Here is a 24843-nt window from a genome sequence, read left to right on the forward strand (position 1 = left end):
TGCTTTGTACACTGTGCTATACATGGGTGCAAATAGCCACACTGAATATTCATCCCAGGTACAAATAGTATTGTTGCCAACTGACAGTGCTAATTGCATTTACCTTTAAAAACAAAAACAACACCCACCAAAAACTCCCTCATTTAATTATTGCTAGCCCATTGTCACTTTAATGGGCTGTTTTTTTGCTAATGCAGTCCCGAACCCGTGAAAACAGGAAGCGTGAGTTTTTTTGCTGAACTGGAGAAAACTGGCAAGACAATAAGGTGAGAAAGCCAAGGATTATTACCAAATGGGAAGATTTGTTTGGATGGTAATTATACATTTTGAGGAAATGGTTTGGAAAAAATGCATGCTACATTAAAAACATTACTAACACAGTATCTACAAACCATAATTAAACTTTCCTTTTAAAATATTCAGAATAGTTTATTTTATCTCTTTAAAAGTAAAATATTTTGTGTCCAGTACTTTTACGGTACTTTACCAGGGATATGATGCAGAAAATGCAAACTGAAATGACTCCCAGTGTCAGTATTGGGTTCACAGCATAAAGCTGCGTTCATGCCATTAAATAAAAAAATTCAGCCCCTTTATTCATTTCAATGAGGCTCTGAGGGAGAGTTGCAAAGGAGCCCACTGCAAAACGTTGGACCTTTTTGTCAAGAAATAGGTGGACTTCAGTCTTTGAAGAAGTGCCACTGACTAGTCAAGTGCATTAACCTGGTTGATTATGTATTTCTGCTATTTATTTAGTAGCTATGACAGCAGAAGATAAAATGCTAACCTCCCATGGACCTGCTGTGCAAACTTCAAACGTAATAGATGATCTTTCATCATCTCACTGGTCTCTGAAACTGTTGCCATGAAGTCAAATACCATCATTTTTGCCAGTGCTCACAGGTACACACCAGGTGGCGTATGGCATTGGTAGCTCAAATTATATATTTTTGCTAGACTTTACACTACAACAGCCATCTTTAAACACTGCATAGTGACCAGTAGTTGCTGTAAGTAGTGTACCTCCAGTCAATCAATAAACATTAACAGCCTTCATAACATACCTTCATGATTCTTACAGTACTGTAAGAATGAATCTTGAGTCACCCTTGATTTGTTTATATCTTGATTCGAAGGAGCCATTTTTTTTTAAGTGGTATTGAGCAATAGTTCTTCAGGTTTTTCGGAAGTCATTGACAACTTTCCTTTGGACGTTGGTTCTTTACTCCTTACTTATTTTGAGGCCAGTTTGTTAAGCGACTTAACAAACTTATGAGTCATTTGACACCCCCTTTCTCAACGAGAAGTTTGTGCTTGGGTGAGCCTGAGTGCTGAAGATATCTACCTATTCGGAACCATGGTAACAGGGTTCTGGCTGATCGGAGCTGGCTTGGCCCTGACTTATCGAAGAATTAAGAAAGCGGAACCGGCTGTTCAAACCCCCACAAGGCTGCCCGCTGGGATTGGAACGATGGGAGAAGCGTGAGTTTCTCAAAATGGGCTCGAGTCAGCACGGATAAGATCTTGGAGAGGCTACGGCTGCTGTGAATACTCAGAATAAGATCTCTGACTGCAGACTGGATACATCTCGGAAGGGCTAGCCTGGAATAACATCTCTCTGGGCGCAAATTGGATAATATCTCGGGGAGGCACACTGCCGTGAGTTCTCAGAAATTGGCTCCTTGAGCACAAGAAATGACAACATCACAGAACGCAAGTATGGCAAAGCTCGTGGCTCTCCAACGGGAGATTGAGAGACCAGTGTTGGACTGTAGAACTGCTTTGAAATTCATATGAGCTGTTCGCACTAAAGTAAAAAATACCATCACTTATGCGCATACCCCTTTGGCGCCAGCTGCAAGGCCGGAGCTGAACAAAACACCCTGATAACAACTGTGTTTAGTCTGTTTCTTCCCATTCAAGGCCACCTGGGTTGGCTGGAAGACTGTTTACTTAGCAGGGCGAAGGACACTGTCTCAGCTGAACTATGGACACACACACATATACATATACTGATAAGCACTCACTGACGCATCACCCTCCCTACCCCAGAAGCCACCTCCAATGCTTACCTCCCCTATGATGTGGACATCGGGTCAGTTGGAGGCGCAGTCGAAAGATTGTAGCAGTCCCAGATCAGATGTACACACTGGAACTCTTTCCCATGTTGCTGTCTGTGTTTATTGTGCTATGGTGTGTTGATATCTGTGCATTCCTGTATTATCCTTCTGTGTTACACATATCGATGTTTTTTTTCCTCGCTACCTAGCCTGACCTGTCTCCCCAATGTGATGTTTGTGTATTGTATGTACAGTCTGTCATCTCGGTTGTGGGCAAAAGACCTGCAACTGACAAATAAAGGCTATCTCATCTCTCATCTCATCTCATTTAAGCATCCAAAAACTAACTCAAGGAATGAAACAGTGTTGTGTCTACACATAACAGACAACTTGGAAAGAACTAGTTTTGTATCTAGCAGCCTGTCACTAAAACAGATAATTTATTCCAGTTTCTTGAGTTGACTTTATTTGAATGTATTCAAAATGCCAGCGCTAACACAGTTTGACAGGCCCTTAAATATATCTTTTATTTGCATTTGCTGGTGCAAATACTTCCTGCACCAGCAAAGAGCTATTAGACGAAACCTGAAAAGTGCCAGCCCTAAACAAAATAAACTATCTACAGCAGATGAAAAGTATCTATTTTTTTCGCACGACAATGATCCCAAACGCACTGCCAATGCAGTAAAAGCATACCTGTATAGAAAAAACACGAAGTGGAACACCATCAGTCATGGATTGGCCTCCCCAGAGTCCGGACCTCAACATTACTGAAGCAGTGTGGGATCATGTTGACAGAGAACAGAACAAAAGGCAGCTTTGATTACCCTTCAAGAAGACTGGAGAACTATTCCTGACGACTACTTAAAGAGAAGTTATACACTTTATTTCCATGTAGTTTTGTCAGGTTTCAATAGATTGCTTCACAGATTTCTCATTTTTCAAGCAAAAGATATGAGAGGTGCCTAAATGTCAATTAAACATTTTGTCTCATTAATGTCCATTCAGGAAGATGTAAATTTCTTAAAACTTGGGAAATTATTGCCTGTTATTTGAAGACACTAGCACAATCATGTCAGCAAGACTTTCCAAACTATTTTAAGTGTCATTAAAAACAATTATGACTTTATTAGTATTCAATATTGTAACCAGTTTGTTTTCCAACTGTAAAAAAACCCCAAACAGCAATAACGACACCTACTGCAGCTCTTTTCTTCTTATTTGAAATTAACCTGGACTCGTGGCGTGACAAATAAATCAAATCAAATCAAATCACTTTTATTGTCACATCACATGTGCAGGCACACTGGCACAGCACATGCGAGTGAAATTCTTGTGTGCGAGCCCCACAAGCAACAGAGATGTGCAAACACAACAACACAAACGAGCAAAATACAAGAATGGCCAACCTGAAACTAATAAATATATGTACAATATATAATAGTGTATGCATTTCTGGATGTGTATACTAAATATTTTCCTACGTGTGTGTGTGTGTGTGTGTGTGTGTATACACACATTTTTACAAATTAAATAGTAAAAAAATAAAATAAAATAATAATAATAATAATAAAATATATAAAATATACAGAGTTGAATATGTGCAAAACAAGTGGCATTTATATACAGTGTGGAGTGCATAATGTTGAAGTTCCAGTAGTGAAGCTGAGGTGTCTATGACGTGTTCAGCAGTCTGATGGCCTGATGGAAAAAGCTGTCTCTCAGTCTGCTGGTACGGGACCGGATGCTGCAGAACCTCCTTCCTGATGGAAGCAGTCTGAACAGTTTATGGCTGGGGTGACTGGAGTCCTTGATGATCCTCCCCGCTTTCCTCAGGCAGCGCTTCCTGTAGATGTCTTGGAGGGAGGGAAGCTCACCTCCAATTATCCGTTCAGAGCACCGCACTACTCGCTGGAGAGCTTTGCAGTTGTAGGCGGTGCTGTTGCCATACCAGGTGGTGATGCATCCAGTGAGGATGCTCTCAATGGCACAGTGATAGAAGGTCCTGAGGATGCGGGGGCTCATGCCGAATCTTTTCAGTCTCCTGAGAAAGAAGAGGCGCTGCTGCGCCTTCTTCACTGTTTTGTTTGTGTGTACTGACCACGTAAGATCCTCAGCCAGATGTACACCAAGGAACCGGAAGCTGCTCACTCTCTCCACAGCAGCGCCGTTGATGGTGATGGGGGTGTGTACTTCTCTGCACCTCCGGAAGTCCACTATCAACTCCTTTGTCTTTGCGACGTTGAGGGTGAGATGGTTGTCTTGACACCAGTGGGTCAGGGCGCTGACCTCCTCCCTGTAAGCCGTCTCATCACCGTTGGTGATAAGACCCACCACTGTAGTGTCGTCCGCAAACTTCACAATGATGTTGGAGCTGTTAGTGGCTGTGCAGTCGTAGGTGTAGAGTGAGTACAGGAGAGGGCTCAGTACACACCCCTGTGGAGCACCAGTGTTCAGTGTGATGGGGGATGAGGTGATGCTGCCCAGTCTGACCACCTGGCGTCTGTCAGACAGGAAGCTAAGGATCCAGCTGCAGAGGGAGCTGCTCAGTCCTAGATCCTGCAGTTTCCTGTCCAGCTTCGAGGGAACGATGGAATTGAATGCTGAGTTGTAATCTACAAACAGCATCCTCACATACGTGTCTCTCTTCTCCAGGTGTGACAGGGCAGTGTGTAGTGTCAGGGCTATGGCATCATCAGTGGACCTGTTGTGGCAGTATGCAAACTGTAGAGGGTCCAGTGAGTCGGGTAGTGCAGAGCAGATGAAGTCCCTGACCAGCTTCTCGAAGCATTTGCTTACGATGGGGGTCAGGGCTACAGGTCGCCAGTCGTTCAATGAGGAGATGGTGGAGGATTTGGGTACAGGGACGACGGTGGCCATTTTGAAGCAGGCTGGGGCTACAGACAGAGAGAGGGAAAGGTTGAAGATGTGCGTGAACACTCCAGCCAGCTGAGCCGCGCATGACCTGAGGACGCGGCCGGGAATCCCGTCCGGACCAGTAGCTTTGCGTGCGTTCACCTTCCTGAAGCACTTCCGCACATCCTCCTCAGACACAGTGTGCGCACTGACGTCATCCGCGGTGCGCACACTGTCCGGTCTCATGGTGTTCGCTGTGTCGAATCTAGCGTAGAATACGTTTAGATCCTCACACAGAGAGGCCGTGGTCTGCGGTGTGCTGGTTTTCCCTCTAAAGTCTGTGATCGTGTTTAGTCCCTGCCACATACTCCGAGGGTTGTCAAACTGTTGCTCCACCCTGTCCCTGTACTCACGTTTGGCTGCTTTGATCGTCTTCCAGAGTTGGTAATGTACGTGTTTGTAGTCCGATGTGTTCGCGGAGGCAAAGGCGGTGTTCCGTGGTGGATAAAGGAGGTGGATAAATGGGTGTTTAGGTGTGTGTTTAACCTCCCATGTGACTGAAGTGGCAGAGAGCCAGAACAAGTGTTGGCTGCTGCAGAAGACAGGAGACAGCTACAAAAGCAACCTCGGTAGCCTGCCGAGATCCAGCAGCTAATGTGTTTCTCCATGTTTTCTTCAGATAACCAAAGCAGGGAGGGCCACATCCCTCGTCCCAGTAGACCTGCATTTTCCCAGTGGCTAGACATTACAGAGTAGACAGAGATAGATATATAACCAATCATTTTGATACCAAGCGGCACACATAAACACGCTGACCGGTGAGATTCTTTCCCTGGTCAGCCTTTTACTCTGCTGCTATCTACTTCCCTGGAGACCTAAATCAATTTCTACCAAGACCCCAATGCCAGGTGCTGTGGGAATCTGAGAGTGTTTAGGCTTGTGCTCAGCTAATTTTGGCACCAAGAGGCCTCCTTAATCAATAATCTACCCTGTGCAGGAGCTGAGGAGATTGCTTCGGTATTTCTTTCAGCTGCTCTCTCACTGCCAAGGAGGACACAAAGCTTTCCGCTTGTCCCGGTTCCATCTGAAGGGTCACTTCTTTGTGATTTTCAGGATTAAGCTGTCATTCAATCACAGTGCCGCAGTAGACGTTTCGGTTAGAAAAAGTGATCATTGTCTTACCGCACAACATTTAGAAGAGACGGTCATTGTCTTCCAGCAGAAATCAGTAATAACACCAGAGATTATGCAGATTTTCAGAGCTGTTCGACAGAAAATTTCCACAAGCTATTCATGCAGTTGTAAAGACGCACAGAGGGGAGGCAGGGCTGAGCGTGAAAAACAGGGCATCACGCTCTGCACTCCTGTCTTCTCAGATCATCTGTGAAGCAAATGGCCTGTCACCACACTAGCTGCATCAGTGTGAGCATATTTAACTGTCTCTGCTGTCAACAGACTGTAAAATGGAAAGTGCTGATAACGTTGGGATACTAACAGGTATAAAGAGACGGCCGCGGGGATGCTAGACGCTTATCTGCTCCCCACAAGCCTCCGGTCGGAAAGCCCGGGACGCTTGGTGCTGTAATGTGATTTGAGCAACACTCGTGTTTGATTGCCTCATCAGATTTGTTGGCTTTGAAACTAATGAGCAGCACACGCCAAGCATGCAACGCTGATGGTTGTTGGAAACATGTGATGATGATCGGAGTTGGGGTATGTAAGCTGGAGCCGGCGTTTTGGAAGCATGGATATCAAGAGGGAACTTTGTTATCATGTACCTTCTTGTGTTTGTGAGCCATTAAAATAGATTTTTATCTAAGCTCTATGCTCTTTTTATAATCCGCATATTTCCCTAGCAAAAATCCAGTCATACCTGAAGCCATCCCCTCACAGTTACTCCTGCCTGTTGTGAGCTGAGCCATTGCAGGCCTCTGATGCAGGCTGCTGTGCACCTGAATGATAAAAGCTTTGCTCAAGGGCATCTTACAGACAGTAGCAGAGAGGGGGGGAAAGGGAATTCTGACTGCCTGCTTTCTACTCCCTCTTTCTGAGGGGTCATACTGCCGTTTTTCTATTATGATATGATATAACAGTGTCTGCCATTTCTATTCTTCCTCTATCTTTTGTTTCCTAACTGGACAAGCCTCTGTCTGTATCCTCTCTTGTTCCAGTCTCTGCCTGATTGATGGGCCAAGTAATGGCCCTCCACACTGACACTTTTATTTGCAGAATTTACAGGCAAGCAGCACCTGCTGCGGGCAGATGGTTCTATCATCTCCTACAGTAGCCAGATGAGTTCATGTTTCACAAGGTACATATGGGCGCCATTTTAATCAGAATTCAGGTTAGCTTTTCAGCAGGCCTACTGCTTGCACCCATGTTTAAGAATCTATCCGTGTTTGCAATCGTAGGAGTGCTGTGCATAAACACAGGAACAAGAGTGGAATTTATGGACTGCATATGTCCCTGTTCCTGTACAGAGTTATTAGCTATGTAAATCCAAGATTATGACATAATCATGTAATTTCAGCCCGTCTGTTCGCTAAACTAGTTCCAGCAACGACAGTAGATGGTCCTCAGCTCTGCAGAGCAAACCAAACAGTACCAAGAAAGTACTCACATGTAATATCTAATGAAATAAAGGGTATTCAATTGGGATTTTGACCCCCTGCGTTATTTTTACTATATGAAACCTAACACTTGTTCTTTAATGATTTCAAAAAGTAATGTTCATTTTTCCTCATGTTTGCTCATTGCATCATGTTTTTTCACAAGTTTTCTTGTGCTATATTTGTGGATGTTTCACTACATCCAAACAGGATGAAACCGTCGGAGATTCTGTGGAAAAAAAAGGTGTGCTTATTTTAGCATAAAAATGGCAACCAAGACAAGTCATGGGCACTTTCAGTTTGCCAGGTTGTGTCGAAAACCGAGTGTGGACTATAGGAAGACAAAGAGCTTTGGGTTTTGGTGGCATGGATGGAGCCACAGAATCACTGTGATACTTTGGTTAAATCAGTATTTCTGGATACAGTTCAAAAACCAAATCATCTGTCAACTAAATTCAATTTTACTTATGCAGAATGAAATCACATTAGTAGTTGCCTCAAGGCACTTTATATCGTAAGGTAAAGATGCTACAACAATACAAAGAAAACCCCAACAATCAAACTGCCCTCTATTAGTTAGCACTTGGCGACAGTGGGAAGGAAAAAATGCCTTTTAACAGGAAGAAACCTATGGCAGAGCCAGGCTCAGGGAGGGGCCATACATCTCCTGTGACCAGTTGGGGGGTGACGACAGTTACTTAGTTACGCTAACCTGCCATCACAATCAGACCTGTTCACATTTAGATGATGAAAACCAATAGAAATACCAACAGAAATATTTCTGTTGGCTTATTTGATGAGAGAAGCGTCTTATTATATTTTGTCTCCAGATGCACACCGTTCTAATGATGAGGACTTTGAAGATCCATCTTCTAATAGCTCATCTCTCCCCTAGTTATTCATTTACCCAGGGTTAAATAACCAAGAATGAGTTTTGGATCTGCCAAACGAAGCAGTTGAGTTGCTTCAGTCTAGGCTCAGTGAGGAAAACCTCTTCCTAGCAACCAGATTTTCTTTTTGTAGGCATCATGTGAAAAGTCTTTGAAATGGTTGATGCCTTTGACTATTGTTTTGATGCTGAATGTCTTTTGGGTACAATGGGCTGTTCATTGACAGGTCAAAAGCAAGCTTAAGATGTGCCCTACAGCATAATGGCAATTACTTTGCACCCATACTAATTGATCATTTTGTCCAGTTAAAAGAAACCTACAAAAATGTGAAAATTGTACTGGAGAGGCTGAATCACATTTTATGAATCAGCTGAAAATACGTACAATAATTGGACCACTTTGTTGTTTTGATGCTTTGATATTTTTGAACTCTGATAATAATGACTAGTTTCCAGAAAACATTTTTAAGCAGGTCTGAAGCAGCTTGCAGCCTTCATGTTTTCAATTAAAATAATTAGTTGATTTTTATTTCAACATAACTGTAAAATTCAAGTTAACTTTAATGTTAGTTGCTGTGGAGCTACCTGGACTACTCCATTTTCGGTTTGTGGATGCTTCAGTTGTAAAAGTTTCACTCTGTAAAAGCTTGTTTTTACAGAGTGGGTGGGGACACAGTTGTGAGCAAACTTAGTTATCTGCTACAGGTCTTCCGGTATAGCCATGCCAAGTAAATGGTACTCAAAGGCAATCTGGTATATTTTCACAAGCAATCTTGAGGCTTTAAACTGCTGAAACTGTTGCAGCTTCTTCTCATTGGATTCATTTTGAAATACATAAAGCTGCTGAAGGTCAAGAAGGTGCAAAGTATGCACTTAAAACTGCCCTCTTTATAGATCTCATGTGTGAATGTGAGTAATCATGAAAACTGCTCTTTCTCAACGAATGAATGTAAACATTATGCTGTGTTGTGACATAATCTTTACTTTGCCGGTCTAACGGAGTAAAATACACTCCTTGTAATCAGTTTATTTGATATATCTCCTTCTCTCTCTGCTCCTAGCTATCGGCGAGCCGGTCAAGTTGGAGTGGTATAACCCCCAGGGCGAGCGCATCGTGGCCTCTAAGCGAATGGCGCTCCACACAGAAGCATCCAGATCCAAGCTCGTTATTTATAATGCCATCATCGAAGATGCGGGTATCTACCGCTGCCAGGCCACCGATGTCAGTGGTCACACTGAGGAGGCCTCCGTTGTGCTGGAGATCTACCGTAAGCTTGATAACACACACACTAGCTGACACATTTACCCACAGATGCTCTGTGTTTGCTTCCTAAGGAGATTGGAACATAAGGACACGAAGAGAATAAACATCTCACATTAGCTTTTGATCACCAGGACAACCAGCTGATTCATATTCTCTCTACCCTCTCCACAGCCACAAGCTGCGTTAGCTCTCTGTGTGTGCACATGCATCTTAGAAACCTAAGATTTCTAAGATGCATGTACCTTTGACTTTGTGTGTGACTGTGTGAGTTAGACTGATTCTTGTGATTAAATTATAATGACGGCTAGCAATGCCACAGGATTTAGATCCTGTCAGGAATAATGAGAGATCGGGCACTGACTTACCTGCCTTGCTGACCAATCACTATTTCCTGGGAAAAAACTTAATGTTTTGCCCAGGAAATAGTGTTGGTGTTTATAGACCTTTTTTTTTTTTTTTTTTTACTGATTCCATTCTAGCAGTAATCAGTGAATTTGCATCTTTAAATTGTTGTTCAGCAAGACATCCGACTGAAACCCCACTAGCTTATTGCTGTGATTTAATTTAGAAATAAAACGAGAAAAACATGTTGGTTTCACTAAGATCATCTCCTGGAGCAGGGAGCTTTGTGCAACTTAGGGAAAATTACAATGTAGATCTAAAAAACACAAACACATGTTTTATGCGGATTTAAGTGGAAAGGAATTCAAGCTAACAAAGCCTGACAGGCATAAAATAGCATTTTTACACCAATAAAGTGATTCCCAGAACTATTAGCTGGAAACTTGGCATATGTGCGGTGTGTACTTAAACAGTTTGGGGACATTGGACAAGTGGAGGACAAAAGAAGTGTCAAGCCTAAAAACAACTATCTACAGCAGATGAACTGTGTCTAAAAGTCATGTCCTTAAGAAAAGGACATAAATAAGAAAAGACCAGCAAAAACCCAACACAGGACCTGAGAGATGCATCTAGCCCTTCAGCTGATCCATCCACTGTTCACTGAAACATCAGGAGAAAGTATTTCAGTGGAAGGGTGGCTGTCAAGGAAGGGAAACTGGGAGAAAAGGCTGATTATCAGTGGCAACAAGTCTGATGGCGCGATGAATCCAAACTGGATATTTTTGATTCAGAAATCATCAGTTTATAGAGAAGAATTCAAGTGACAGGTACAACAGTGAGGAGGCTCTGTCATGGTTTGAGGCTGCGTTTCAACCACCGGTGTTGGAGATCTTGCCAAAATTGATGAATTATAAAGACAGAACTGTATCATCAAATTTTGATCAACCATGCAGTGCCATCTGGAAAGTGATTCATTAGCATTAGCATTAGTTTTGTTTTTTTTGTTTTTTAGCAGGAAAATGATCCCAAATGCACTACCAGTGTAATAAAAGCACACCTGGATAGAAAAAACACAGTGGTACACTATCAGTCGTGGATCGGCCTCCCCAGAGGGCCCGGTGGCGCTAGTGTCCGGCAGCTTCGCCTCTGTCAGTGCGCCCCAGGGTGGCTGTGGCTACAATGTAGCTGCCATCACCTGTGTGTGAATGGGTGGATGACTGGATGTGTAAAGCGCTTTGGGGTCCTTAGGGAGTAAGTAAAAGCGCTATACAAATACAGGCCATATACTGTATCTATGGCTGTATCTGTGTAGAATTAGTATTAGCCTGCTATTCAAGAGAATTTGGTGTCAAATCAAGGTGTGAAGTCATTTAGTGGAACACTTTAAAGTGGGTTATAGAAATCCAAGTTTTTTTATTAGTCTATTGACAAAATGCTTGCGAGAGCAGGGTTCATATTAAAAAAAAAAGATCATAGGTAGAACTCTCTCTGTTCGCAGGTGAGAGGACAAAGATTCCAAAAGCTACAAGCACAAAAGATAACATAAGAGCCAAGTGACCTCTGAGGTGTGAGTCTTTGATCAGGAGTCTACACAAAGTTTAATTGGAGAAAACGTACATGGATTTGATTCCAGAGCTCACTCACACACACACAGTTATATGTACACACACTCTGGAAATCATCACCTGCTGTGTGGCTGCCTTTTCATCCTCTCCCAGCGAACCATTAGGGGAGACATCACAGCTTCAATCACACCTGCCACCACTCAGCCTTTGCCTCATTCAACACATAACCAATTCCCCAAAATCATTGTTTCCATGGTAACCAGGCATCACTCACTGGGGTCCTCAGTGTAGATTCCATGAGCAGCAGGCGGATGAAAACCACCCTAAAATCCAGCCAGGTGTTCTGCCAGCGCACAGTCGGAACAGGCGAGGACTCCTCTGCACGGTGCACAGACCTGCGTGCTGCAACATGTTCTACATGAAATTCATGACCTGTGGGAGACCAAGTGTTGACATCTTCTCCGCAGTTGCTGACTTCTCTATGATGGCCAGATGTAATCATGCAGCACGGATTGTCAGATCAGTTTGGAATTAAAAGCTGGTCCACAGTCTGATGAACAAAGCAGTAGCTAGCAATGAGTTAGTGGCCAATCTTGTGCTAACTCACATTAAATTTAGTACACACATGTTCCCTGAGATGGCAACTAATTAATTCAGGGATCCTCTGATTCAGTTTTTTCCACCAAAGCCACAGTGAGGTTAGTATTTCTAATTTTAATTAGAACTGTAAAATCTAAAAGCAAATCTTGCCATGAAATTTTGACATTTGAGTCCTAAACAACAAGAAAAGTTAAGTAACCAATTTGCTTTTTATCTATAGTCATTTCAAAATTTGTGCTTCTTATGCACCATGGTTTATGGCCAATTAGCTACAGAAAGTGATACTTGGGAAATTTTAGCAAGATAACATATTTAACACTGATGCTCTCCATAAGAACATTATCTGGTTAGCATGTACATTTGTCAACGTGAGAATGTAGCATGCTAGGATTGCCATTTAAGCAAAAACATTGCTGTTCTGTGTGCTGTGCCTGCTAGCTTGATTTCTGTTAGTACTCCAGTGTAATGCAGTATGGTTGCTACTATATTAGCACTACTGTTTGAGCCACTCCTTTTTTTTTTTCCATTTTCTGAACAAGTAGCTAGTCATATTTGTGGAGGTTTTTCAAAGTTGTCTTTAGTGACTGCCAATAAGCTACCGTATTCTTAAGGGAGAGAAATAGGGTAAATTACAAAGAAACAGACTGAAAATGAGTTGCAACAGGTCTTATGGACTGATGAATCCAATCGTGGTGTTGGAGATCTTGTGAAACTGATGGAATTACAACCACAGAAATGTACCATCACATTTTGATCCAACATGCAATACCATCTGGAAAGTTTCTGGTTGGCAAAAATAATCCCAAACACACTGGGAATTCAGTAAAATCAAAGCTGCATAGAACAACACACAAAGGAACACTATCAGTGATTGACTGGCCTCCCCAGAGCTCGGACCTCAACATTATTAAAGCAGCATGGAATCATGTTGGCAGATGAACAGTTAAACTTTGAATGTCATTCAAGAAGCCTGGAGAACTCAGTCAGCTGTCACATTTCGTGAATGTATGCAACTTCTTTAACAGTAAATTCTTCTGCTAATGAAGAATGACGACATGCAAGGTCACATGTAACACATGTTATCTAGCTGTTAGCTAGGTAGCATAGTAATTGTCATTCTCATGTCCTTTTACTCACCGAAAATAGTTAGTAATCCCTCCTCTGTTGCCAACTAAAATGGAATCCATTAAGGCCTATAATAGTGTTCCACCCTCCACACCATCAGGGTATTTATATTGTACTGCAAGCAGTTTACCTGTACTTGTTAGCATAACCAGACTTATGCAGTCAAAATAGTATAAGTAATGTAAGCATCAAAGTGATTCTTATTTCAAGATAAACCCTTTACTGTCACAAAATCATGAAAACCTATTTTGGTGACAAAAGCCGCAACATCAATTAGCTGGTGTAATATGGTGCTGTTTTCAACTGTATTCAGTGACAGAAAATTCATAGTCATTATAGAGTGAGCCAGTACAATGTCTAAGCCTTTCATTTCCTGTTAGTTTATTAATGGACAACGCAATAATGCTGCACAAGCTCATTTTCCAAAACCAGCTAATTTGGCCAGAACACACAGAAACAAATCTGTCTCACATTTGAGGCAGGTCCAGGGAAATTGGCTCGTCAGCTTATCAGACAGTTATCTTTGCAGTGATGTGTCTACGAACGACAGCAAAGAAACTCCAGAGTACTGAGTACATTCTCAATTCGCCAGTGTCAAGTGTGCAGTAGAGTGTTACTCCAGAGAGGATGTTTCCCTTACTGATTCTCTTGTAGAGCAGCACGACTACAAAAGAGACAGGAAATGGATACAAACAGAAGGAACAAGTGACACCAGAATGTTCAAACCTGAGAGGGAGGCAGAGGGGGAGAAAGCAGATTTTGCAAATAAAAAGAACACATATGGAGGGGAGGGTGGATGATAAGAAGCCAACGGAGTGAATGACAAAATCACGCAAAGGCATCCTTGAAGTTAATGAAGACACTGAGATGCCAGACACGTTCACAGGCGGAGGATGCAGCCGGGGAGTGAAAGCTCATTTTGGGGAGCAGCCTGGCATAAATCACAGAGCAAAATGCTAATGCTGAAGCCTCACTAAGGGAAGGGACTGATAGAGGAGCTGTAGCTGATTTATTCACACCCTCACAATATAGCACGCAGGTGATAGCAGGTGGTTGCGGCGCTAGCAGAGCCAGCCCGAACACACATCAAAAGCCAAGGAAAGTGGGGTTCGACGAGAGCTCGCGTGAGATCTTTGTGGGGAAATGCTGGTCCAAGAACGGCGTCCTCGTAAAACACCCAATGTTTGCCAGGAAGAGGACACAGCTTTAAACAAGCACCAAGGGGAACCTATTAAAGAATGCTGAAACCAAGATGGAGTGAATCAAAGCCTGCCTGTGCTTTTGTCAAATTTTGCAAACAGTAAGGCTGCAGAATAACTCTGCTCATTGATTCTTTTATAACTGGCAGCAAGTTAAAGCGAGTTACTTTTTGCTGTCACCTGGTGCTGTTTCATCACACTTGCCTTATCTGTGTCCCAGAAAAACAGTCAAGGAGGGATTAAGCTTTTGCCTTGTTTGATTTTCAGAGTAAAAGCTCATCGTCAGTTTGCACTGTGCATAATTTTTCTCCTGCGTGTCTTTCCAAATGCTTTCGGTGGGAACCAATGGGCATTATTTAACATGACAGCTATGCTTAATAACGTGGTTGTTGTGCACACAAGGGGTGTTATTGAGAATTCAAGCACTGAATGTCAACAGTGAATGTGTGCACGCTGGGTTTGTATAATATTATAGTTTTGAAATAGTCCTATGGATAGCAGTGTTGGTCTGTCACACTGACACAATGATGTCACCTGTTGTATGTGAAGTCCTGTTAAGACACCTCAAACTCTGGGTTTTTTATGTTTGTAGTGTCTTGGATGAGGTGGATCTGATTGGCAAACTTCACATTCGCTGGTTCTTCAGACATGGAAGGAATGCTCGCCTTCTATCCTGTCTGTACCCATATGGAAAAGATACAAACTTTATAAGATTTATATATATCTGTCTTGTGTAAAACTTGTATGAAAAGCATATAAGAGTGAAAACAGATATAAGATCCCTTGAAAAATTATATAATGAAACTTGTATGTTTTGGATACTTACTAAAACAATGTATGAAAGTAATGAGAAAGTGGCCACTTTCATGAGTAAATCATGTAAGTTTTTACTATTTCTTTTCCATATGTGTAGTCTGCAGAGATGGGCAGTAACGCGTTACTTGTAACGCGTTACTGTAATCCGATTACTTTTTTCAAGTAACGAGTAAAGTAAGGGATTGCTATTGCAAAAACGGTAATTAGATTACCGTTACTTTCCCGTAGGAACGCTGCGTTACTGCATTACTAAAACCGTGATTTTTTTGCGAGAATGTCTCATGACAGTGATGTAAACCAGTGCCACGTTCGTGACAACAGCTGTGTGCAGATCAACAATGGATCATTAATGAGTGCAGGAGAGAGTATGAGCATGCAGCGTTTAAAGTAGAGATGGACCGATCCGATATTACGTATCGGTATCGGTCCGATACTGACCTAAATTACTGGATCGGATATTGGAGAAAAATAAAAAATGTTATCCGATCCATTAAATATCACGAAAGCACCTCACAAAACTTGCAACACGCCGTAACTCACCTCAGAACGTCGGAGCAGTATGCATCACGTGATAGAGCGGCTGTGGCATGCGGGACCTGTCGGTGGTCTGGATAGCATTTGGAGCTTCGCTAGCAACCCGGCATTTCATCTCCGACAAAGTTATCCCCGAGAGAAGTAAAGCAAGTGTGTAAGTCCATCTCTGAATGTTTGTAAAGCATTCCTGCATTAAGCTTAACAAGCGACTGCCTCTTCTTGCTGCTACTTCAATCATGAAACTGATCAATGATCAGCTGATTGGCTTTTCTGTCGCTAGTCCGTCTCTCTTGTTTGTTTTTGGCCCACTTTGCACCAGAATGAGGAAACCAGCAGCTGAACAACAGCAGCACATTTAAGCTTGATAAGCTGTTGTTAGAATTTATTTAATATTACTTTCTACACCAGGATCTTTTTCTACGTAGCTGACGCTGGTAACTGTGCAGGGGCGGATCTAGCAAAGTTTAGCCAGGGGGGCCGATAGGGCATGAACAGGGAAAAGGGGCACAAAGACATACTTTTCTTTCTTATTCTCATTTAAAATGTCTAGCTTTTAATAAATAATTATCTGTTTTTTAATTTTAATTAGTTTTAATTTGATGTAAAAGGAATAGAAGTCAATTACTGTATATAGTGACTATTAAGTCTAATATATATACCCTAGTAAGCTATAGTACTTTTTCCTTTGGGAAGGTACCATCTGTGCAGTCTGCAATTTTGTTGAAGAAAGATGTTGAATCTATTTAATATTTCTTGAAAAATAATTGATTTATGTGCATTTTTTTTCACACTGCATCAAATTAAGGTTGATTACGTTGATTAAGCATCATGAGGTGGAGCGTGAGGGGTGGTTCCCTATTTTTTATTTATTTATTTTTGTTGTTGCTGGGAGTTGGAACCCTATTAGTTAGGTTGCTTAATATTTACGCTAAGTACTCTTTAAAATACCAGAATAGGGAGGATGGTGTAGGTTTAAGTTTATTAGATTGATCAGTATTGCTGAACTATGAAATTATTTTTTTTTGCATACAGGTATAACAGAATAGCTTTAGTGTAGTTGTTGTTTTAAACTTGAGTATGAACTTATACAAAATGCAGCAAGATATTTAAAAAAAAACTGTTTTGTTGATTAAAAAACACTATATCGGATTCATATCGGTATCGGCAGATATCCAAATTTATGATATCGGTATCGGACATAAAAAAGTGGTATCGTGCCATCTCTAGTTTAAAGCGTGGAAGTACTGACCTTACTTTAAGTTTGATTCCATAAAAAGTGACAAAAACATTAGTGTCCGTTGTGCGTGGGAAGGAAATTTCTTTTTACAGCGAAAAAACCCCCTAAACTTCCAAGCAAACACCGAGTGCGCTACGACGTAATGAGAAATTCACAGAGAAACTCGCGGATTCTTCCACTGACCGCTGCGGCACACCTGCACCAGGGCAAACCTCCGCCTACCCTACTCCTGCTTTACAGGTGAAAATAGAGCAACAGGACCGCTAGTCTTTGACTTTATTTATTTCCTGCTGTGTTTTACTTGCATCTATTTGAAAGAGAGAGTGTAAACACACAAAAAATATATATTTTATGTGCTGGAATGTGCAGAAAATAGGTTTAAAAATAGGGGGCAGGGATAGCTCAGTAGGTAAAGTGGTCGCCCCATGATCGGAAGGTCGGCGGTTCGAATCCACTTAACGGCTACCCTGAGGTACCCCTGAGCAAGGTACCGTCCCTACACACTGCTCCCCGGGCGCCTGCTTAGTGGGCTGCCCACTGCTTCACTGAGTGAATGGGTCAAATGCAGAGAAAAACAAGTAATTTCCCCATGGGGATCAATAAAGTATCCATTATTATTATTATTATTAAATGTTAAACAAATTTCTTCCAGTCAGAGAATGTTGCATATAATTACATTTTTGCTTGATGCATAAAGTTAAAAGATTAAAACTAATAAAACAAGTTTTAAAAAGGGACTTTTCCATTTGATTACATTTTGTATGATGGGTTATGTAGAAAAAGTAGAATTGGGCTGAAAGATCTATCGCTTTATCACCTATTCAGGTTGTAAATCGTGTTTTTAAAAAGTAACTAAGTAATTAATTACTTTTGAAAATAAGTAATCAGTAAAGTAATGGGATTACTTTTTGGGGGAAGTAATCAGTAATTAGTTACTGATGACCTTTTTCAAGTAACTTGACCAACACTGGTAGTCTGTCATCCCTTTGTTGGTTTGTTGATCCAAAAAACTGGACGATTTGGAAGATTCCCAAAGAAAAAAATAAATAAAAACAAAAACCCCAAAACATTGATGTCATACTCAGAATGAATTGGCAGTCGTTCTTAACTAATCTTATGTTAAATCTGTTTAACTCAGATTTGTTGTTGCACCCAATAAAACATTGTGGTAACATGGTTTATATATATAAAAAAAACAGTTTGTCATAGTGGAAAAATTATGTTCTTACTCTCTTTCATTGCTGTTTTTTTTTTTTTTTTACTGTGGAGCCAGGTGATGCAATACCATAGAGCTGTGGCTAATTTAGAATGACCACTTAAGCTAGTCGTCAGCCTGAATTGGAAGCCATCTGCTGGGCAATGTCAATGCTAATCACTGTACCGCCACACCACCTGCCGCCAATTATTGGATAAGAAGTAGGATGGGTGGTTACATTTGCAAAAAAGATCAAATGTTCACTTAAATTATGAAGTTATTTATAATTTAAGTGCTGCACTAGGAACTAGTGCAGGGGTGGGCGACTCCAGGCCTCAAGCGCCGGTGTCCCTGCAGGTTTTAGATGTGTCCTTGAACCAACACAGCTGATTTAAATGGCTAAATTAGCTCCTCAACATGTCCTGAAGTTCTCCAGAGTCCTGGTTATGAACTAATCATGTGATTCAGGTGTGTTGACCCAAGGTGAGATCTAAAACCTGCAGGACACCGGCCCTCGAGGCCTGGAATTGCCCACCCCTGAACTAGTGGATAGCAGCTATTAAGTCATCCATATCAGCGTGTTGTTTTTTTTTTCCCATTTCTGCAGAAATGTGATAATGTGGTGCTTCTGTGCTAAAATCACAGATGGCTTTTTTTCCTTACCATCAAATCCGTTTGCAAATTAGGCTATAAATTGATTCAGATGTGCTACTTGACTTCATGATTTCAGATAATGGCTGCATTTTTTCTTGTATACTTACAGGCTACGTCCACACGTACACGGGTATTTTTGAAAACTGAGATTTTCCGTTTTCGTTTTAAAAAATAATCACATCCACACGTAAACGCAGAAATGAAGGAAAACGCTGCTAGGAACATGCCAAAGCAACAGGTGGCGATATATTCCTAACCGTGTAGAAATGTTGGCCAATCAGAAGTCTAGAAGCCTCGGTGAGAAATAGTAAACAAGGATGGGGCAGAGAAGCAGAACCTAGTGGTATGTATGGAGGGACAGTAACTGTGTGTGTATATGTAAGCATTTAAACACTGCAGAGAGTACAAGTAACAGTAATAGTATTGTAGAAATTCATTTCACCGAAACAATAACGTGGCGCACAGTGTGACGTCAAAAAAGGCTCACACCTTTGACGCTGCGTTTTCTGCGTTTCTCCGTTTCTCCGTTTTTCTCATCCACACGTAAATGCAAAAACGGAGTTTTCAAAAATATCCACCCTAGCCGGAGTTTTTAAAAATCTCTGTTTTCAGTGACCGAAAACGCCGTTTACGTGTGGACAAAAGGTGCAAACGCATAGAAAACTCTGCGTTTTCAAAAATACCCGGGTACGTGTGGACGTAGCCACAAATTCAAGAGTTGTATTCTCGAAACAAAAAAAGCTGTTGTACCTTTGAAGGGACTGTTCTTGCCTAGCCACAAGATGAGCAGCTAGTAGGTCACCCTAACACGTTAACCCATATTATCAAGAAATACAGCAAAGTACTTTAAAATGTCAAACTCCTTCCTCACAGGATACAGCCAAGATTAAGACAAGTGGAAGGAAACAATTTTTTTAAAGCCCTAACTTTATGTTCTGTCTCCAAACAGTCATAGTTAACTCATTCACTGCCACTGACGTCTATAGCCGTCAATTGCAGTGAATGAGTCAATGGGTTTAACTCATTCACTGCCAATGGCTGGCAGTGAATGAGTTAAGAGGGCAGTAAAAGCGCAACAATTTCTGCTTATTTTCCTTTTGATGTTTAGACCTGCAATAAATTGTCTGTTCTGAATGCTCAGAGAGGGGGAAAAAGCTGTTCAATCTCCATCTTGTTTGATCTTGCAGAGAGGCTGACATTCCAGGATGTTCAGTCACCGCAGGAGTTCCGCTATGGTGAGACAGCAGAAGTTGTGTGTGATGTCATTAGCTCCCCGGTGCCCGTGGTGGTGTGGTACTACCAGGACAAAGAGATCACTGAGGAGCACCACAGTAAGTTTTGCCCCCCCTGATTTCACGTATAGACTTTTTTCATTACATTTCTTGGTTTTGTTCTTTTGTTTTTTTTAATTGCCGTGGGAAATTACATCCTACTGCTCTGTCATTTGCAGTGACCAAACAAAGAATGGCTTGTTAGGTTAGCTCAAAGGTATTCAGAAGGCCTCAAGATCAGGGACACAATATAAAGTTATGTTTTGGGATGTGAAGTCTGAATTACAGTAGGTAATCAAAGATCAGTATCAATGACTGTTCTTTAAAAGTAATTGAGTTGTAATTGCCCAAAATTTGAGAGGCTATATACTGTAAAAATATAAATAAAAGTAGAATCCAAAGTTTTTCAAATCTTGTGAGCACAAAACAGAAAACATATCAAGTGTTTAACTTGAGAAAAATGCACCATTCTAAGGAAAATATTTGCTCATGTTCAATTTGGTGGCAGCAACTAGTCTCAAAAAAAGCTGCAACAGGGGCGACAAAGGGCGATTAAGTAATGCTAAAAAGAAACAGCTGCAGGAACATTTTTCATGTGATTAGGTTAACTGGTAACAGGCCAGTAGCATATATAATATAATCCTGGTAAAGGTTTTTGTCCACTGAGAGTAGTAAAGAGCAGTTTTCTACTTTATGCATGAATACATGATACATCGTTCCTGTCAATGGTCACGCTGATTGAGTTGCACGCCCACAAATGTGCAAAGTCCCAAGGAGAAGAAGATGGCTAACAAAACAGAAGTAGGAGCCTCCAGTGCTGAAAACTACCTGCCTAATAACACACAAATATTTAACTGTATTAGGCTAGTGCGTGACCAATACAGGAGACCGATAGCGGTATTCAGTATTTTTTTTCTTTCAGACACACAGAAATACAGTTTCCTGGCATTGGTTATATGTCGTTATTCATTTTCTCATCCTCTGGCTAAATCTGCTTAAGTTATCTGTTTTTTGTTTATAAGCATATAATGTATCTGTTTAATCTTGTGTTAAAGGTAAATTCCTGTTAAAAAAACAAAACAAATATATATATATATATATATATATATATATATATATATATATATATTGTTTTTAAGTGTGAAATGCTTTTGATCAAATCATCCCAAAGTCTCTAGTCAAAGAAAGTACTTGGATAAAGTACCACTGCTTAAGTGTGAATAGTCAGTGTGTATAGTGATATTGAATATTTTAGTAATTTATGGTAATAATAAAAGTTGCATGTGAGTGATAATCTCAAAAGGATTGCATGACGAATGTAAATATGCCAAAAACACTTAATTATTGAGAGGAAAAAAAGCTTGTCAGTCTCAGCCTGCCCAACTGTTTCCCTCTCTCGGTCATTGAAAAGGCTCACTAATGTGGCAAAAATTCAGGTCTCTGGGAAATGCTATTCCCTTCTTTTGTGTGGATTCACAATAAGACAAAAGTCTAAAATTCTATGAATAGAAACCCCATCAGCTCCGGAGGGAGGCGTCTAACTCAGACAGAGACGATGTTAACAAGCAGCTGAGAGGACGGATTATTGAGCAGTTGGATAGCGACATTCGAAGATACCGCTTCCCATGAGATAAAATGCAAACCCACACCCTGCATCTTTTGGGAAAAAGCCAGCTAATGGGTGTATTTATGTGGCACTATTGTCTATCATCTTCCATCCTATTCGAGGGAAGGCTGATGTATGTCATTTATGAAGCTCTTTCTGGTAATACCACCCTTTTCAGCGCTAATAGTGCTAAATGTCAGAAGAGTAGTCTACTTAATATTAAAAGAAAAGAAAGATTCACTTTCAGTAACAGTCTTCCCTGATAGAAAGCAGGTGCTGCAGACTAGGACTCATTATTTTCGTCTTCGCCTCTTCCCTGATTTACAACTCTCTACACCGCTTCCCCGTCCTCCTTCCAGACAAAACACATGCCTGAACAGATTAGAAAAAGTGACCCCTTGAATCTGTCACGGTTTTTAATTGAAATTCAAATCTTCAGCAGCAAGGTAATGATGAAACATGGAGAAGAATGCTTTTTTTCCTTTAATCATTTCACTCTAATTACGCTTCGTGGTTATAAATATATTTGCTTGGGAGAAATGAGATAGAGGCCCGAGCAATCCCGGCCAATCTCCCAGTGGCCACAATAGGAGACTGTGTGGAACTGTAATTGCGCAAGTGTTTATCTGTGTGGACTTTATCAGGTAAATGTGCTGAAGAGAAGATTGACAGTCTAACTACTGAAGAGTGGAGATGGCAATTTTCTCCCGCTGTTTTTCTAACTTTCCTATCTCGCTTCTCTCCCTATCGTATGCTGTTTTTCTTTTGTTATTTCCACTCTCCCCTTCTGCCTTTCTCCGGCTGTCCTTCTGTCCTCCTTTTCACGTGTGCTGTGAAGGCAGGTTCCAGGTGTTGCCAAACAACAACCTGCAGATCCATCAGGTGACCAAGGCTGACGAGGGTGTGTACCGCTGTGAAGCCAGCGTAGAGGCACGCGGGGAGATCGATTTTGTGGACATTGCAGTGGTGGTCAATGGTGAGTGAGGATTTTTTTAACATTTACTTGAATTCGTGATGACATTCTGATGTACAACAATAACAGATTGTTTAAGGTTATTTCCAGGATTTTATGGACAAGAGCAATGTTGAGGTCTAGCTGCCAACGGACCACAATAACCAAGATTTCTGCAGTAAAAAATCAAGTGTGGTCTACTGGCATCTTCAGGGAGGACACAAAACTAAAATCAGGGTAAATGGGCAAGGACGTGCAGACTGAGATTCAGTTCACCCAAATAAAAAATATCCATAGTGCTAAAATCTTTGTTTTTCCTAATAGTCAGTGTAATGGCTACAAAACAGCTGATAGTTTAGTGCTGTAAAGTCTGAACATACATACAGATCTGGCACAGTCCTGCTTGTTTAGCAGTTGGAAAGTTGTTGTAGATTAAAATAGACACATTGCTGATACATGCTGACATATCGGGGTGCCAGAACTTCAGTGCAATTTAACAGTGACGGTTTTGTGTGGATCTGTGCTCAGTATAGCTTGACAGTTGGGGAATTTGTCAGTGACAGATTGGGAAAAGTTTAGCAATGTGGATAGCAAGCAAAATTAGCTTTTTTAATGGATTAGGACGATGGAGGGATTCCCCTGCTGTAATTTCTGCCTCAGCGTTTCCAAGGGTGTGCTGGAGTTATAACATTGGTAGAATTTTAAACTCGATACCAGTAACCAGGAAAAAACAAATCACAAAAATTATGAGGCCTTTAAAACAAAAGATTACAACAGCAAAGAATAACAAGGGCAACACTGTGTTGTGTATATCTAAAGTGTCCAAATATCCAAGTGTAGTAACACAGGTATAAGATACGGTAAAGCACTCTGGAACACTCTGGAAATACCGCCCTTGCTTGACTTACCCCCCAATAGATGGTTATTAAAGGAATTCAGCTGTACCCATTCCAGTTACAGATCCCCCAACGAGTTCGGTATTGTTATTTTTCATCATAACCCCTCTGAACTGAGATTGGGTAATTTGTGTGACTGTTGGCTTCCTTGGATATAGTAGCTGTGTCCAAGGGTTCCTCTACAGGATTAAATCCGGATTCCTGGTTACTCATGGCCACGATGGCACGCACATAAAGTACCATCAAGAGATGATTGGGCAGATATTTAGTTTAATTCAATTCAGTTCAGTTCGAATCAGTTTTGTTTATATAGCATCAAATCACAAGAGGAGTCAGCTCAAGCCACTTTATGTTGTATCATACAGGCCCTACAATAATACAGAGAAAGGAGAAGGAAAAACTCGCTTTAAACAGGAAGAAACCTCAGGCAGAACCAGGCTCGGAGAGGGACAGCCATTTGCTGCGACCGGTTGGGGGTGACGACTAGGGATGGGTATCGTTTAGGTTTTATCCGATACCGGTGCCAAATCAGTACTTTTGAAACGGTGCCGGTGCTCAAACGGTGCTCAAACCGGTGCTTAAAGAATGGAGAACACAAAATTGGTCCAAAAACCTCTCATGTTCAGCTGTTTTTTGTAAAAATATAACAATGTTAGCCTTTTCTGCAGCTATGGGGCATATATGGTATCACTCTTGGCTGGAAGCAGTGCTTAAACAATGGAAAAAACACAAACTTTGTCCTAAACCTCTCATGTTTAACTGTTTTCCACTTTTTCTTTGGTCATTTTAGCCTTTTTGGCCAGGGTGAAGGGAGTATCTGCCATCAAACAAGAGGACAGCCGCATGTAACTACTAAGGTGTTTGCTAGTTCACCTTACATGCATTAATGTAATAACGTGGTTAGCCTACTCAACGTAAATTATCTACTCACGCAGAGAAGAACGGCTGCTGCCACCATCATCCGTCATCATTTCTGCTACACTGGCAGGGCTAGGGGCCAGGACTCTCCTCTTCGTGTTTTTGGGGGATGTTGCATAACAGGCAACCCACCCGCAGTAGATGTGCTCGGTGTGAGGTCTCGCAGCAAGCTATCAAATACGGCGCATTTCTGGGCTTTTAAAAAAAACGCTATGCGTTGCCAGGTGTTTCATCGGATTTGAGGTGTTACCTCCT

The 24843-nt window shown here is 41.4% G+C and overlaps 1 protein-coding gene across 2 annotated transcripts in view; it reads left to right on the top strand.

The window, feature by feature from the left end:
* Nucleotides 1-24843, top strand: part of ncam2a (neural cell adhesion molecule 2a) — a 450560-nt gene that overhangs the window by 300955 nt on the left and 124762 nt on the right. For both annotated transcript variants that reach the window (XM_085263663.1, XM_085263664.1), the window contains exons 3-5: nt 9476-9682; nt 20133-20276; nt 22661-22798. In XM_085263663.1, the coding sequence (XP_085119789.1) occupies nt 9476-9682; nt 20133-20276; nt 22661-22798 (489 nt within the window). The remainder of the gene's footprint in view (nt 1-9475; nt 9683-20132; nt 20277-22660; nt 22799-24843) is intronic.

The sequence above is a fragment of the Mchenga conophoros genome, linkage group LG23 (assembly GCF_057382185.1).
Source record: "Mchenga conophoros isolate Kocher_MC1m ecotype Shallow Benthic linkage group LG23, M_conophoros_male_GT1.1, whole genome shotgun sequence".
NCBI lineage: Eukaryota > Metazoa > Chordata > Actinopteri > Cichliformes > Cichlidae > Mchenga > Mchenga conophoros.